At 50.2% G+C, this 17,343-nt stretch overlaps 2 protein-coding genes across 3 annotated transcripts in view; one reads left to right on the forward strand and one right to left on the reverse strand.

The window, feature by feature from the left end:
* CCDC9B (coiled-coil domain containing 9B) overlaps positions 1-4,904 on the reverse strand; it is a 70,519-nt gene extending 65,615 nt beyond the window's left edge. The window contains exon 1 of one of the 2 annotated variants that reach the window (XM_072738257.1): positions 4,648-4,904. The gene's annotated coding sequence lies outside the window, so the exon portion shown is untranslated. The remainder of the gene's footprint in view (positions 1-4,647) is intronic. The other variant, XM_072738264.1, reaches the window with a different exon arrangement.
* Positions 4,905-5,045: 141 nt separating this feature from the next.
* On the forward strand, positions 5,046-15,658 carry IVD (isovaleryl-CoA dehydrogenase). Its single transcript, XM_025998355.2, has 12 exons — positions 5,046-5,275; positions 6,331-6,420; positions 6,682-6,733; positions 8,802-8,971; positions 9,540-9,633; positions 9,851-9,987; positions 11,104-11,200; positions 13,040-13,133; positions 13,609-13,690; positions 14,122-14,226; positions 14,302-14,374; positions 15,016-15,658. Exons 1-12 carry the CDS (start codon positions 5,132-5,134, stop codon positions 15,147-15,149), a joined length of 1,272 nt encoding a protein of 423 aa, XP_025854140.2. The 5' UTR covers positions 5,046-5,131; the 3' UTR covers positions 15,150-15,658.
* Positions 15,659-17,343: the final 1,685 nt, after the last annotated feature.

The following is a 17,343-nucleotide window of genomic DNA, read 5'->3' on the forward strand; positions in this document are numbered from 1 at the left end:
TTTAATGGGCTGGTCTAGGGGATTTTCCGAAGAGGTGGAGGAATTTCTCAAGTTCTGTTTACATTCTGATATGGGTCTTTCAAGGGCATTAGAATGAACTCTGTTCTCATTCTAATACGGGACTTTCTACCACGGGTGTGGGCTCTGTTGTCTTTCTGATAAGGGATTCCCTGCGGAGGTACATTCTGCAGTTTTTCCTGTAAAGTTCAGCTCTTATTCACAGGGGCCTAAGATGGCTGCACTTGTGCTAATGCTAAACTTGAGGTGGAATGGCTTGATTTTTCTTGGCCTCCACAATTTCTTACCAATAAAATGTAATAATACCTGTCTTGCTGGATGTTAAAAGCGCTGGTTTTACCAGGTCTTTGCAAGCCTCAGATAATCAACTTCCTTCTCAAATGGGAACTCTCACCTCACTCTTGGCATCAAATTACAACCGTTAAAAAAAAAAAAATAGGGGATCCCTGGGTGGCTCAGCGGTTTAGTGCCTGCCTTAGGTCCAGGGTGTGATCCTGGAGTCCCAGGATCGGGTCTTACGTCGGGCTCCCTGCATGGAGCCTGCTTCTCCCTCTGCCTGTGTCTCTGCCTCTCTCTCAGTCTGTGTCTCTCATGAATAAATAAATAAAATATTAAAAAAAAAAACTAAAGCACCCACATTCATCCCCTCCAGCTATCATCTATCATCTATATTCTGTCTATGGTCAGATTTTTTTAAATTTTATTTATTTTGAGAGAGAAAATGAGCAGGCTGGGGGAGGAGGAGCAAGGAAGAGAGAGAGAGAGAATCTCCAGCAGATTCCTGGGCTATAAGCATGGAGCCCCGTGCGGGTCTCAATCTTACAGCCCTGAGCTGAAATCAAGTGTTGGACACTTAACCAACTAAGCCACTGAGGTGTGCCCCGCCCCCCCACTTTTAAAAGATTTTATTTTTAAGTAATCTCTACACCCAAGATGGGGCTTGAACTCACAACCCAGAAATCAAGAGTTACATGCTCCACCGACTGAGCCAGCCAGACACCTCCATAGTCAAATTTCCGATTTCTCATTGTCCTCTTTCAAACTGGCTTAAGGACAAAAACAATTATATGAATTAGCTAAAGTACCTGAATACCTGAGGTCGGTTGTCTCCTTCACAGAAACAGAGAGTAGAATAGAGGTAACCAGGGGCTGCATGGGGGAGCAAAGGAGGAGTTATGGTTTGGTGGGTACACTGTTTGGCACAACGAAAAAGTCCTGAAGATTGATAGTGGTGATGAAGGCACAGCATTGTGCATATACTTAATGCCACTGAATTGTACACTTAAATATGGTTAAGATGGCAAATTTTGTTATGTGTATTTTACTTTTTTTAAGATTTTATTTATTCATGAGAGACACAGAGAAAGAGGCAGGCTCCATGCAGAGAGCTTGATGATGGACTTGATCCCAGGACTCCAGGATCACGCCCTGGGACCAAGGCAGACGCTCAACTGCTGAGCAACCCATTACCCATGAGTCCCTACTTTTTTTGTTTTTTTTTAATTTTTTTTTTTTAATTTATTTATGATAGTCACACACACAGAGAGAAGGACAGAGAGAGGCAGAGACACAGGCAGAGGGAGAAGCAGGCTCCATGCACCGGGAGCCCGACGTGGGATTCGATCCCGGGTCTCCAGGATTGCGCCCTGGGCCAAAGGCAGGCGCCAAACCGCTGCGCCACTCAGGGATCCCTTTTTTTTTTTTTTTTTTTTTAAGATTTTATTTGACACTAAGAGGTAAAGCACAAGGTACACCACAGAGGGAGAGGGAGAAGCAGGCCGCGCTGAGCAGGGAGCTTGATTCCAGGACCCTGGATCATGACCTAAGCAGAAAGCAGATGCTTAACCAATTGAGCTACTGCCTTTGTCTCAGGTTGTGATCTTGGGGTCCCACAGGCTTCTCTCTCTGCCTGTGTTTCTGCATCTCTCACAAATAAAATTTATAAAGTGTATTGAGGCTTCACAAAGTATACTAACCTTAAATATACACGTCAATAAATTACTGCTCCCCTCCAGAAAGGAGCACTATTCTGACAAAATCACCCTCTATGGGTACTACCTTTTCTTGAATTTTATATAAACGGAATTGTCCTTCCCACCAATGTAAAATGTATTGGCATAAATTGCTCAAAATGTCCTTTTTAAAAATCTATAGGATCTAAAGGCGATCTTCTTTTACATTCTTCATATCAGTAATTTGCAATTTTTTTTATCAGTCTTGTTAGTGGTTTATCAATTTTATGTTGATTTTCTCTGTTGTACATCTTTTTCATAATTTCTATTCATATTCATTTCCTTCTATAATTGGGATTTTAATTTACTGGGGTTTAAATCTAAATTTATTTAATTTATAGTTGGGGTTCTTTTTCTACTTTCTTAAAATAGGAATTTCAATAGGAATTGAAAATTCATTTCAATTTTTCTCTTTTCCAGTGTATGCCTTAAAACTATTAAATCTCCCTCTATTAAAGGGTTTAGCAAATCCATTTGGGACCTGTTTGCTTTTAACATTTCTAAGGGTCAGATAGCCATATCCCACTGGCTTTGCTTTGTCACATTTTTTTAAAAGAATTTATCTATTTATTCATGAGAGACAGACGCAGAGACACAGAGAAGCAGGCTCCACGCAGGGAGCCCGATGCAGGACTCGATCCCGGGTCTCCAGGATCACGCCCCAGGCTGACGGCAGCGCTAAACCACTGAGCCACCAAGGCTGCCCAACTTTGTCACATTTTCATTATTTATCCTTCCAGTCAAAGTATTTTCTAAATTCCATTGTAATTTCTTCTTTTACCTATGGATGATCTGGTTTATCTCATTACTCAGCTAAAAAAGTTTTCACTAAGGTCACCAATGACTTGCCTGTGGGCAAATCTGCTGGACTATTTCAGTTTCAAAGGAGCTGAGGACACCATTAACTACCTCCTAGAAGTTTGGGATCTTGGCTCTGTTAGTGGCCTAAAGTCTAGGGGAGACATTCTACCCCTTTGGCTGAGGTGTGACTCTTGAAAACAGGGTGAAGTGGAGGCCAGGACCCTGCTTGGGGTCTATAAGGAAAACTTTTATTTGGGGTTTAAAGGGGAACTTTTCTCCACCTAGGGGAGACCCATCATATGTGAAACAGTGGGGTGACAAAGCATCTCAGTCTGGACAAGCTCACAGAGTCTAGCTTTCGTCGTAGCTGTGTTTAGACCTTGGACTAACGGGGTGCTGTAAGAAGAAACAAATGATTGTCATCAGGTATGCAATTTCCTTTATTCTTCATTAAAAAAGAATTCAACAGAATACATCTGAAGATCTAACTGGCTTTATTAATTAGTTCATGAATCAGGCAGCATGTCACCTAGCAAAAAGGGAGCTACAAGTATGAAATGGGAGGATTCTGTAGAAAGGAAGGTGAAGCAAGGAAGTCACTAGCAAAAGATTGTTCCAGGCAAAGTCATCTTTCCTTAGGGGGAAGGGCGTGGATTACTTCTTCCCTTGGGCGTGAGGGGGGCGCAGTGGGTGGGAATGAGAGGATCCGAGTGAGTGACAGATTACCTCACTGCTGCTGACCAGAAAATTCCAAATTGATTGGTTTAAAACTTCACTCCTGGAGAAATGGAAACTACAATTAAGTCTTGATTTGTTGTCCTGGGAGGAACTGACCCCACCTTGGCCTATGGCTTCCTTTTTAGCCCTAACAGCCTTGCAGTGGGTGGTATTGGTGATCTTGTTCCCACTTTCTTTTCAGGCAGGGCTTCATCCCAGGACTCAGGGCACTCAATTTACCTTGAAATGACCTATTCAGGGCATTGGCCCAACACAAGAGGAGGAAAATAGCCAAGGGGGATAGAAGCTTAATTCCATCAGCTCTCCCCTTCCCTGGTTAAATAACAAAAGTTCAACTAAGTCAATTTTAAAGATCTAATTGGCTTTATAAAGCAGTGGGACTCTGGCAGTGTATTTGGCAAATAGAAAGGAGCACCCCCAGGGTGCAGAAAAGGTTTTTAAAGGTAGCAAAGGTGATTGCCTGGGTGGGTCACTTGTTGAGCACCTGCCTTTGGCTCAGGTCATGACCCTGGGGGTCCTGGAATCGGGTCTCGCATCCAGCTCCCCGCAGGGAGCCTGCTTCTCCCTCTGCCTGTGTCTCTGCCTCTGAGTCTCTCATGAATAAGTAAAATCTAAATAAATAAATAAATAAATAAATAAATAAATAAATAAACAAACAAACAAATAAATAAGGCAAAGGAATAGAAAAAAGAAACTATTAGCAAAGAATTGATTGTTTCAGGCAAGGTCTATCCCAAGGGGAACACACAAGGCTGGAGGGTACCAGTAAATTTCCCAGTGCTGACAGGAAATGGGAAATGAGTGGTTATAGGTTACATTCCTGGGGCGATGAAACTAGTTAGGTTGGTAAAGTTAAGTCTTGGTTTACTGGCTCAGAGCCTTCAGTGGCTCTACTCCGGCTCTGTGGTTTTCCTTTAGACACTTGTAGCAGACTCCACCCCCAAAGAGTCCTGATGTTATTCTCGTACCTTAAAAGATTTTGGAAGACAGCAACTCTTTCCAATAGAATTCCAGAGCCAATGAACCCTGTTAAATAATAGGGCAAACTTTAGTGGCTTCTAACAGAAGGGCTACTTACCCAAACTCAGCTGTCCCAGACTTGCTGTAAAGATTTATTTCCGAGCACTGGGCATCTGGAGTTTTCCCAAGCTGTTTTGACACTTCCCTGCCCGCAGCGATCGGCTTCTGCAGGTAGGGACTGCTACGTCAACGCAGAGGAGATTCCGCTCCCCGCGACCCCGAAGACGCCGTCCCCGCTCTTCTACTTCGAAAAGGGTCTCAAATCCGGAAGATCCCAGCAGGGCCGCTCCGCCGGGCTCGCCCCCACCCTGCCCCGCGGGGGCGCGGGGGCGGTCACCGCTGATTGGCTCGCGTGGCGCGGCCTTCCGCGGGCGGCGGAGGGTGATAGGCTGCCGGGGCCCACCCCCTCGCCGCCCGGTGGGCCAGCGCCGGCCGGGATTGGTGGAGCCCGCGGGGCGGGTCGTCGCCGCGGGTGGCAGTTGCCTGCGCCGCCGCCGCCGCCGCCGCCGCCGCCGGCCCTCTGGCTCCAGTGCGCGGCGGAGATGGCGACTTCGGCTTGGCTCCTGGGACGGCGCGCGGCGCGCTGGAGGCTGCGGGCGCCGCTCGGCAGCCTGATGTCCCGGCGGGCCCACTCCCTCCTGCCCGTGGACGATGCGATCAACGGGCTAAGCGCGGAGCAGAAGCAGGTAGGAGCCGATGCCCTTCCGGGCCCCGAGGCCTGCTGGCGGGCCGCGGAGCCCTGCGCGGCGGCGGGTCGCCCCGGACGCTGCTCTGCCCGCGCGCGCTCGGCCCCCGCCTGGGGAGCGCGGGCCTCAGTCTCAGCCCCGTGCGAACCGCAAAGCCGAGCTGCCGGCCCAGATACGGAGTCAGGCACCCGAAGGCTCCCGGTTGGCCGATGGCGCTTCGGTGGAGGATCGGCGGGGCCACCGGCACGCGGTGGAGAGACCTCGAGTCCGAGGTCCGCTTACTCCTGAACACTGTCTAAAGACTCTGGTTCTCAAGCCTGGGTAGTCATCATCACCCGGGAATCTTTCTCGAATACACACTTCGGGGGCTTTGAGGTGCGCAGTATAATCTGCCCTGGTTCTTCAGCCCATTGCACCAAAGCACAAAGTTGAGCAGTAACGTGAAAGGTTATTAGAGATGAAGCTGAAGATGGGAGACTGTTCACTTGGCTGCTGGCACAGACTTCCCCTGAGCCTCCAGAAGCTCCAAAATCCATTTGGGTTGCAGTCAGTAGTAAACAGCTCTCACCTCGGAGGGAAAGGTCAAATCCTAGCTCAGACTTCTGCCAGGAATTTTTTGAGTAACCCTTTGCAACACAAAGTCTGGGGCAGAAAGCCTGGCATGTGCCAAAAATTGAAGAGGCTATGGCGGGAGCACAGTGAGGTGAAGAAAGGTAGTGGAGAAGGCGGGGAGAGTTGGTAAGGGTCAGCTCACACAGGGCCTTACAGGCCTGAGTAAGGAGCTTATCTTATAAGCACAGAGAAAAGCCATGGAATGATTTTATGTACGGGAGTGACATTTTGAAAAAACTCAAGCTGTCTAGACTGAGGACCTTAAAAGAAAGATCGTTTCTAAGGAAGTATCAACCGGTACAGCCTATGAGTTTCAATCTGGTGCTGTTTGGTGGGGTTACTTAAGGCCTGTTTTCCTGAATGTGCCCTCAGGAGTGGAGATGCTGTTCTTAGTGGCAGCAAGGTACTGTTTCCTTGGCATCGGTCCACCTCTCTCCCTCTAGCTTCGTCAGACCATGGCTAAGTTTCTTCAGGAGCACCTAGCCCCCCAGGCCCAGGAGATTGATCACTTCAATGAATTCAAGAACCTTCGAGTGAGTCATGATGCCCATGCGGGGGGGGAGGGGTGGGTGGGTGGCTGCCGAGTGACCAGGGGGCAGTTTGGGGGCCTGGCTAGGCTGGGCTGGGAGCTGTACCGCCACCTGGAAGAGCTCACAATCTTCTGGTAAATGAAGCCACCCTAACAGCACAGCCCCTTTCCGAGAAGCATTTGGCTCTCGTTCCAGATGTGCCAAACACCTGTGACTGGCTGCCTTCTCACTGAGCTCACTATACTCACTCCTTTCTGTTGGCAGGAGTTTTGGAAGCAGCTGGGAAACCTGGGTGTCTTAGGTATCACTGCCCCTGGTGAGTACAGTTTCCTTCCCTAATGAGAACTGTTTCCAAAAGAAACAGGAAAGGAGGGGAGTGTGCTCAAACTCCGGACTACCTCTTGGACTCGAGAAAGCACCCATTGACTGTCAGCCCAGAGAAGAGTACGCTGTTCTTTGAACAGTAACATCCAGAAGGCAAAGGGTTGTGGGCAGTGTGGTTCACTTGGTGAGAATCACTTAAGACTCTTGAATTCTGCATGTTTAATAAGCAACCCTGGGTGATTTGGGGAGGTTAGAAACTCCGTTATCATGCAGCTGCCTTGCACTTAAGTCTTTACCTACCATCTCCCCTCAGTTTAGCCCTACTAGTAGCGTCTAGGCAGGACCACTCAGGACAGGTATGTCCTCTGCCCATAGCTAGCCCTGGAGCTCATTTGAGAGCAGATGGTGATATGGGGGAGAGTGATGCCTGTGTGAGTCTCCAGGTGAGGTGGCCAGATGATGCGTTTAATAGGCTCTCCAGGGCCTGCCCATTGTCTTCTATGGGTCTCAATACTTGTTTCCACGGGGAGAAGACATGGAGCTGATAGGCTTTGGTTTGGATGTTGGCCGCTGGAGGAGAGGCTCAGCCTGGCTTGCAGAGCCCAGTAATGAAATAAGTCTATGGGGGCACCTGGGTGGCTCAGTTAAGCATCTGCCTTTGGCTCAGGTCATGATCCCAGGGTCAAGCCCCACACCAGGGTCCCTGCTCAGCTGAGAGCCTGCTTCTCTCTCTCCCCCTCCCTGCCACTTGTGCTTGCGCTCTCTCGCTCTTTGTGTGTCCAGCCTGCCAAGGCCTGGACAGCCTACGCTACTTCAGCTCATATTCATGTATTGGAATAGAGGTGGGACAAAGTGTTCTTCTGTCTCCCCTCACCACTTGGAGACAGTTCCTCGGATCTGAACTGATTCAAGAGTCATGGTAAAATGAAATGACTTAAAAAATTAGACCATCTTGATGGAAAATGATAGGGGGAAACACCACTGGGAACCCCCAAACCAGACTTCCTTCCACTGTGTTTGGGGGTTTATGAGCCCCCAAAGAAAGCCAGTTCTGGTGAGTTCCGGTCTCCCCTTGGTTTTCCTGGTGGCTGTTTCCAGTGTCACCCACCTGTGGGCTTACCTTCCTGGAGTTTGCAGGGATTGGGCTGACCTTTCCTTAGAGCCTAAGATGAGCCTGACTTTTTAGTCAGGGTAAACATGTGGAGAGTCTTGTTTGATTTCAAAATTGTTTTTTTTTTTTTTTTAATCTCCATACCTATCATGGGGCTTGAACTCATAACCTCAAGATTGAGTTGCCAATGGAGTCAGCCAGACATTCCGTGTACAAGGAGTCTTAACCAGGATTTACCCAAAAAGCAAGGCTGGGGGTAGGAGGTAGGAATCTCAGATGATCCAGGATATTGATTTTGGGTCTGTTGACAAAGAAAAGCCACATTAATTGGTGAGGAGCTCTGAAATTCACTATCTGTGGCACTCCTGTCCCCTCTTACTGGCCTTGCCTTTTTAAAAAAAAACAAAAAAAAAAACACTTTTTAAAGACATTATCAACATACAACATCGCATAAGCTTAAAGAGTTCAACATGTTGATTTGTTAGCCCTGCTTTGTTAGGTCCAAACATCTATGCTATGAAAATCTCCCCTTCCTCAGTCACCTGGCATCCCTTGCTTGGTGTCTCTGTCCTTAGGGCTCTGACGCTCCCTCTTTGTGCTTCTTGGTTAACCCCAGGTCCTCTTTCATTTATTCATCTGCCTGTGCACTTCTGTGGCTCTCGGAACAGTGGGTGCTCAGGCTCTCTTGTCTTCAGTGAGAGGTCTGTCCCGGATAACACGGGCATTGCAATGACTTCTGCACCACACTTCAGCTGACCAGAGGCAACACACAAAGCCAGTTCTGTGAGCTTGTGAAAACAGCAACGGCATCAGCCTATTGACCATGCTAGGGGGTAACTTGGAATAGGTGCTACAAGGGGGTTTCTTTGCTGCCAGTAAACATTGCTGTGAATGTCCCAATTTAATTTGGGCTGCCTTTTCCACTCTGCTGCACCATTTCCACTCCCAGCTCAGTACGGCGGCTCCGGCCTGGGCTACTTGGAACAAGTGCTGGTGATGGAGGAGATCTCCCGAGTTTCTGGAGCAGTGGGGCTCAGCTATGGCGCTCACTCCAACCTCTGCCTTAACCAAATTGTGCGCAATGGAAATGAGGCCCAGAAGGAAAAGTACCTCCCCAAGGTGAGGAAATATCAAGGGAGAAACACGCCAGTGTCAGGGCAACCAGCAATCCTAAAGCGGTCTCCCAGGTTAGGAAGGACTGGTTAGACTTGCTTTCTATGGCATGCTGCCCTCAACCAGATAAGGCTAGGAAGGGTCAGGGATTTGCTTTAAAATAATTCAGTCAGGGCAGCCCTGGTGGCTCAGCAGTTTAGCACCGCCTTAAGCCCAGGGCCTGATCCTGGAGACCTGGGATGGAGTCCCACGTCGGGCTCCCCGCATGGAGCCTGCTTCTCCCTCTGCCTGTGTCTCTGCCTCTCTCTCTCTCTCATGAATAAATAAATAAAATCTTAAAAAAAAAAAAAAAGAAATGAAATGAAAGATGAGGACTTGCTTCCCTTGCAAAGGAAATGGGAAAGGAGAGATACTTTCAGCCTCACAGATAGTGGGCTTCTGTTCCAGGACTTGACCAATACCTGGTCTGAGACAAGTTTGAAGGGATGTCATGTGAACAGGTGAGAAGCAAGGTCAGTGAGCTCCCATAGGGCACTTCTGAAGTCATAACCAGTCCTTGTGGTTTCCCTTGCAGCTGATCAGCGGTGAGTACATCGGAGCCCTGGCCATGAGTGAGCCCAATGCTGGCTCTGATGTTGTCTCTATGAAACTGAAAGCAGAGAAGAAAGGTAAGGTTCCTCTCGACTTGGGAGCTTCTGGATTGGGAGCTGAAATGGACAGAAGGACAGATCTCAGGATGAGGGAGCAATCAGTGGGGGTGGCCTCTGCTGAGTTTCCAGAGCTGTTGCCCAACTGGGCAGCCTCCTGCTCAGCAGCAGATCCGTGAATTGACCGGTTGAGACAGGCCAACCTGGCTTGACCAAGTAGCCAACTTCTTGTCCTTAGGTGATTACTACATCCTAAATGGAAACAAGTTTTGGATTACTAATGGCCCTGATGCTGACATCCTTATCATCTATGCTAAGACAGATCTGGCTGTTGTGCCAGCCTCTCGTGGCATCACAGCCTTTATTGTGGAGAAGGTGAGTGGAGGGCAATGCCCCGGGGGGGAGGCTTCTGTCTCCTGACGCCAGTACCAGAGACGGCTCTCCTTAGCTGGTTGCAGACACAGTCAAGTGTGGGTTCTGACAAGGTTCCCAGAGGTAGGGGTGAGGTAGAGGAGCTGACTGAAAGGAGGGTGGCCTAATTGGAGCCCAAGAAGGATGAGTCGGGTCTGAGGATGGCAGAGCCACACAGAGGTCCAGGGAGATGAGGGCAAGAAGGAGGCAACCAGATTTGACAACTGAGATGTCATTAGTGGCCTTGGGGAGAGCGGCTGTGGAAACCGCCTGTGAGTAGGAATGCCGAGGGCCAGGGGTGGTGGATGAAGACCTCAGCAAAGCAGGGGGAGATAGAGCAGGAGTTGGAATGAAGAGGTGGACAATTGATTTTTTGTTTTGAAGAATAGGAGAAAATGGAGCAAATTATTTGGTAGAGAGAAAGCAGAATAGGAGAGTGAGGCATGAGGGAACAAGTGAGCAAAACCTCACAGGGAGCCATGGGACAGATAGGGCTTGGTGAGGGTGATGGAGGAGGAGGTGTGAGGGCTCGGAATCATGGGGTTGGGGCAGTTGGGAGAGAATTCTTTTTTTTTTTTTAAGATTTTGTTTATTCATGAGAGACAGAGAGAGGCAGAGACATAGTCAGAGGGAGAAACAGACTCCACGCAGGGAGCCTGATATGAGACTCGATCCCTGGACTCCAGGATCATGACCTGCGCCTAAGGCAGACACTCAACTGCTTTGCCACTCAGGCATCCCAGTTGGGAGAGAATTCTAAGAACAAATGTCATATAGGTTTATAATACCCTCTGTGGAGAGAGGGGCCTAACCAAGACTGGAGGATGATTTCACTGAGAAAGAACTGCTCCCGTGAGAAATGGGGAGATCACACCTAGTGGCAGAGGAGAGTGGAGGGTTAGGGCTGGAGTCTCCAGGAGTGGGGTGGTCATACAGAGTGGGGGCCATGGGAGTAGTACACAGTATATTGTGCATATTCAGGGACTGGATGGGAAGGTGGGTGTTTCCCAAGGGTCTGTGTTTTACCAGCCCCCTTTGGAGACTGGTCTGTAATCAGGGTCCCCTTTTTACCCTGTAAAGAATATGCCTGGCTTTAGCACCTCCAAGAAGCTGGACAAACTGGGGATGAGGGGCTCTAACACCTGTGAGCTAATCTTTGAAGACTGCAAGGTTCCTGGTGAGTCTCTGAGAACGAGCAAGCCCCTGTCTGACCCCTTCATAAGCTGACAAGGCCTATCTCTGGGCAAGAGAAGCTCACCATTGTTAGCTTACGATGACATGCGTCTAGACGGTGGGCCTCCCTCCACCACCGTTGCCTACTGGCCCCTGCATATGGGCCTCGGACTGCTGGGCAGCTGTCCTTCTGGCCAGAGCTGTGTGCCTGACTGCGGCTGTCACGAAGGGTGCTATTTCCTATGTGACTGATACACCGTGCCTGGGGTATATGCCAGTATCTGGAGTAGATGGGTAAGATGTGCCCTCACCCTCTATAATGTCCTCCAGACTTCCTTGTTTGTGCATTTCCCTGGATAGCCCACATGAGATATTCATTAATGATGCAAAACAACTACTCAGATAAACTGACGGAAGCCAGATTCAGTGAAGACAAGGCAATTTATTTTGAGTATTTTTGCAATTAGAACAAGGGCATAGATTTGATGACCAGCTAGGTTTGCTCTGTGCCTCAGCCATAGACCTTCCCTCTCCCATGACCCAGGACCCCAGAACAGTATGCTTTGGTTACAAGGAACATCTGCGGGGGTGGGATCAGTGTGGATCCTTGTTAGCAGGAAACAACCGCCATTGTTAGGCAGGTCAGTGGTCCATGCTGTCCTCAATTTCCTGCTCACACCTCCCAAGGCCATCCAGTGCCCTGGCTTCCGGGTGGGGAGGTGCTCAGCAGATTCTGTAAGTAGCACTGAATGACTCATCTCTTAGACAAAGACTGTTCCACAGACCACTCTTGTCAGGGGTGGGGGCCAGTGAGATTGGAGCAGAGAGCAGATCCAGCCTGGGGAATAGTACTTCTCTGTCTCTTTTAAGGGCCTGGGTAAAAAGAACTAGGGAGGGGTTGTATGGCTTCTAGACCAAATTAGCTTTTTTTTTTTTTTTTTTAAGATTTTATTTATTTATTCATGAGAGAGAGAGAGAGGCAGAGACACAGGCAGAGGGAGAAGCAGGCCCCATGTGGGGAGCCTGACATGGGACTCGATCCTGCGTCTCCAGGATCAGGCCCTGGGCTGAAGGCAGCACCACACTGCTGAGCCACCCGGGCTGCCCCCAAATTAGCTTTTCTTTCCCATCCAAAGCAGTCAAGGAAGAGAAAGGGAACATTATTTATTTGAGAGAAAGAGCTCAAGCATGAGCGGGGAGGGGCAGACTCAGACTCTCCCCCTGAACAGGGAGCCTGACCCAACACTGCTCCGGATACCAGGACCCCTACCAGGACCCCCGAGATCATGACCTGAGCCAAAGACAGACATTTAACCGCCTGCGCCCCCCAGGCACCCCCTAGCAAGCTCTAGTTGTGACTGTAAGTAGTAAATTCCATCCTTTTCTCTCACTCAGAACCCTGGTTGGAGGTCAGAGGTCAGGTGACATTTTAGTGCCTGTGTGAAAGCCACGGTACCAAACCTGGCAGCCTTTTTTTTTTTTTTTTTTTTTTTTTTTTTTTGGCAGCTTTCATAAAAGTGAGGAGGCAGGCACCTGGGTGGCTCAGTCAGTTAATCCTTCACCTTCAGCTCAGGTCATGTTTCTGGGATCCTGGGATCGAGCCCTGCATCGGGCTCTCTTTTCTGTGGGGAGCCTGCTTCTCCCTCTCCCTCTGCCTACTGTTCTCCCTGGTTGTGCTTTTGCACGTGCTCACTCGCTCTCTCGCTCTCTCTAAGTAAATAAAATCTTAAAAAAAAAATATATATATATATATATATATATATATATATATATATATAAATTTTTTTAAAGTAAGGAGGCTGTGACCAGCCCTCTTCCCCCTGACTGGTGCTTTTCCTGGCAGCTGCCAACATCCTAGGCCATCTAAGTAAGGGCGTCTACGTACTGATGAGTGGGCTGGACCTGGAACGGCTCGTGCTGGCTGGTGGGCCCCTTGGGTGAGTGTGAGGCTTGGGGGGAGCTGGGTGTTTGGTGTCCTTGGCAGGTGGTGCCATCTACAGCCTTCCCCTTGGGGGCCAATAGGAACTACTTCCTGGGAGCTGTACCTTCTTTCTTGGAGACAAAATGAACAAACCTCAAATGTACGTCCTTCACAATGAAGGGAAATATTATTAGCCAAAAGGCCTGAGGAGGAATAGTGCTTGATTACTCAGGATGAAGCAGGGCACCCAAGCTCTAAGACCTGTCTGCACAGGAGTCCTGCCACTCCATCTGATGTCAGGGAAAGGGGCACAAGTCCTGGGCAGTCAGTGCAGCGACCGAGCAGGGGTGACAAGAGTCCTCATGCTCCCTTTCTGTTCTCCGGGACCCTGTTCCTTGCCATGCCAAGTTGTATGCCCCCAAGCCTTCCCACACTGGCATTTTGCCACCCCAGCTGGCAATGCGGGTACAGTGCCTTCTCTTCCCTGGCAGGCTCATGCAGGCCGTCCTCGACCACACCATTCCCTACCTACACACAAGGGAAGCCTTTGGCCAGAAGATCGGCCACTTCCAGGTGAGTCAATCTTTGGCTGAAATGGACTTTTCATCAGGTTCAAATGTTCTTTAACAAGCAAGCCAGGTATTTACCATCTTTTGCCACCAAAATGAGTCTGAACGCCTGGGCACATGGGCTTCCTCGGCATGCCACCTGGCTTTGGGATTTAGCGGGAAGGTGATCACATGGCGGCTCGCTCCCGACACGTGGTGAAGGAACTAGACGTTGCAAGGCTGAATGGCAAGGCGCACAGGTTGTGGGCAGGCACCGGGGAAGGGAGCAGTGTTCCTAGTCACGAGGGCACTCTGGGCAAGTCCAGTCCCCTCCGTGCCCCGCATCACCGGGCCTGGCTAGCAGGTTGCTAGCGCCAACCAGCTTTTGGTGACCAGGGGGAGTGTCTGAGGAATGTGGCTCCAGCGTGTTGACTTGTGACCTCCCCTCGCGCCCAGCTGATGCAGGGGAAGATGGCCGACATGTACACCCGCCTCATGGCGTGCCGGCAGTATGTCTACAATGTCGCCAAGGCCTGTGATCAAGGCCACTGCACTGCCAAGGTAAAGGCCAGCCGTTGGGACTCCCTGCCCGCGCGGTGCCGGCGGGGCCCTGGCTGACCCAGAGCCCCCCCACAGGACTGCGCGGGGGTGATTCTTTACTCAGCTGAGTGCGCCACACGGGTTGCCCTGGATGGCATTCAGTGCTTCGGTGAGTGCCCCACTCCCTGCTCCCAGCACGGGCGGTTTCCTCTTCCCTCCTCTCTGCCTCTGCTCACTGCAGCAGGGCTGGCACCTTCAGGCTCCTTCTCCCCAGTTACTAGCAGGACATGTTAAAGCAAATGAGAAAAGCGCTGGAAGCCACGAGCTGCTCCTGCCTTCAGTGGTGCCTCCCTCCCACACTGCCTGCCCCGGTCCTGTGAACACTGGAGACGGGGAAGGAGGGATGGTGGGACAGCCTCGTGTCAGCGCTGCACAGAGGTCAAGAGCACAGACATGAGCCAGGAGGCCTAGGTTTGAGCCCCAGCCCAACCACCAACTGGCTTTGTAAATTATGCTGATTACCTAAACCTTCCTGGGCCTGGCATCCAGTGAGCTCAATGCAGTATCTTGTCCTCCTTCCCGGGTCTGCCAGTGGCTGTCCCCATCTCTGCCTGGTGTCCTCAGCTCTCTGAGTGGCCCTGCAGCTCCTTGTCTCTGCTCCCACAGCCTCCCCTCTCGCCACTATTTGCTGCATCTCTTTCATCAGTCTCCCCCTCTGGCCTGTTCCTGTATACTTGGCTTTCTGTTGGCTTTCCTCACTGCCCATCACCTCCTGTTGCCCTTTCTTCTCTGCCCAAACCCTGGCTGCAGGTGCCAATGGCTACATCAACGACTTTCCCATGGGCCGCTTTCTGCGAGATGCCAAGCTGTATGAGATTGGGGCTGGGACCAGTGAGGTGAGGCGACTGGTCATCGGCAGGGCCTTCAACGCAGACTTCCACTAACCCCAGGACCCTTCACCCCCTTTCTCAGCACCTAGAGGCCTTTCTTTGGGAGTAGAGATACAGCAGCTCTTCTGCTGCCCAGCTGCACTTGTGTCAGCCCTTGGCCTCTGCATGAGGTTGAGGTCTCTGCTACGGCTGGCAAGTGCTGTGGGCCTCAGAGCCTGCCCCCCCCAGATGCTGCAAGTTGAAGGCGGGCCTGGGGGAAAGGGAGCAACACTTCCAGTCACACCTTCTGGTCCAAAGATACTGTAGGACATTAATGGGAGTTGTGGTGGGTGGAGGGCCTACCTGAAAAGTGTTCCATGGGTTCAGATGAACTCAGCAAGGGATGCCTGCGTGGCTCAACAGTTGAGCAAGTATCTGCTTTCAGCTCAGGGCATGATCCCGGACTCCCGGGATCGAGTCCCACATCGGGCACCCTGTGAGGAGCCTGCTTCTTCCTCTGCCAGTGTTTCTGCCCCTCTCTCTGTATCTCTCATGAATAAATAAATACAATCTAAAAAAACAAATGGACTCAGCAAGAACCATACTGGCTTTTCTGGGGCTTGCTGGGAAGGCTTTGTGACTCTAACTCCTGAGCACTCCACTTCCCTGGGTGAGCACTAGTGGCTGGCAGGCAGCCACTTTTTTTTTCTTTTCTTTCTTTTTCTTTTTTTTTTTTTTTTTTTTTTTTTTTGGCTATGTCTCTGGCTGGGAGCCCAGTACATCAGAAGCATTGCCCCTCTACATGTATTTGAACCTGGTAGCCTCTTTTTTCTAGGGGGAAGAAAAAAAAAACCCAAACCTAGCCTTTGTTTCTGCTGATTTCTAGAGGCATGAGCTCCCAATAGCTTAAGACCATGCACCCATTCAGCAGCCGGTCTCCCATTCCCCCAGGGCTTCATTTGTGAGAACTGAAACCCTACCACGTGGGGGTGGAGCTGCAGGGATAGGCACCTCAGAACACCTATGCCACCCAGAGGCAGAGGTCTGTGCTTGTGAGGGATCGGCTCGGGGCCAGGCCAGCCTCCTTGGCAGCAGCTCTGAGCCCTTCAGCACTGCCCTGCCACCACCACCATCCAGTCCTGGCTAGATGACAGCCTACAGCTGACTGGGCAGCTGGCCTGGTTGGCAGCTCCACTCCAGCCAAGGCTGCCCGTGTACATTTCTCTGGATGCCCTATGGCTAGTTTTGTTATGACAGCTCGGTGGCTGCTGCCGTTTTGTATTAAACATTAGGAAGCAAATCTATCTGCTTCCAAACTGGTGTTTTGGGGGGAGAAGCAATCTACCTGCTACTGCCTCCTATCTGGCACTAGCCATGTGTCTTTGGAGAATGGCTTGTCCAGGTTCTACTCCTGCCCTCCTGCCAGCTCATTGGTGATGCCAGACAAAGAGATAGCATCTGTCTTTAGGAGAGAAGAGTTTTCAAACTCTCCCAGATCTCCCAGTGTTTTTTTAAAGGAAAGAGGGAGCCCAGAGAGTTAAGAGTCTTAGAGTTAGAAGGAAGTTTACATATTTCTGGACACCGTCTCCATGGTTTTTAAAAGACTAATACAGGGGTGCCTGGGTGGTCCAGTCAGTTAAGCATCCAACTCTTGGTTTCAGCTCAGGGTCATGCGATTGGGCTCCACGCTCAGTGGAGCCCTGCTCTAGGTTCTTTCCCTCCTTTTCCCTCCCCCTCTGCTCCTCCACCTGCTTACACACCCTCTCACATAAACAAACTCTTACAAGACCAAGACAATTTGATTTTCCCAAGGTCGGAACTGGAGCTAGGATCCAGATCAGCAGAAATGAGAATGCCAGCCTGGAGCCCCACTGCACAGTCAAGAGTGGAATGGGTTAGGGTTGTTCCAATGTATCTAAATTCCCTAAAAGAACTGGTTTTCTTGGCTCTCAGCCCAGGGGTGCCTTTCTGACTTTTGGGTTGGCCTGTAGCCAAGTGCTAGTCCAGCCTGATGCTTGAGACAGGTGGGAGTTCTCTCCTTACCAATCCCAGCCCAGTTCTCTGCTAAGGGGGAAACCCAGGGTTTGTCCCTTTACTTCCCCACCCTGTCCCCTGCTATGGTGGAGATAAATGTGGCCAAAACAATGATCTTGCTGGGTTTAAAGTGTAGCTGGAACAAGCAGCTTGGAGACCTTCAGAATGTGACAGATTGGAGTGTTTCCTCCAATCAATGTGGGTTACGGAGCCCTGCCACCAACTCCAGGAGACT

This window comes from Vulpes vulpes, chromosome 15 (assembly GCF_048418805.1).
Source record: "Vulpes vulpes isolate BD-2025 chromosome 15, VulVul3, whole genome shotgun sequence".
NCBI lineage: Eukaryota > Metazoa > Chordata > Mammalia > Carnivora > Canidae > Vulpes > Vulpes vulpes.

Bases quoted from the DNA above. Each gene is read 5' to 3' on its own strand.
- IVD (XM_025998355.2), top strand. From the start codon at position 5,132: ATGGCGACTTCGGCTTGGCTCCTGGGACGGCGCGCGGCGCGCTGGAGG. The intron at 8,972-9,539 runs GTGAGGAAATAT...TTTCCCTTGCAG, and splicing joins AGGAAAAGTACCTCCCCAAG to CTGATCAGCGGTGAGTACAT. The intron at 13,134-13,608 runs GTGAGTGTGAGG...CTTCCCTGGCAG, and splicing joins CTGGCTGGTGGGCCCCTTGG to GCTCATGCAGGCCGTCCTCG.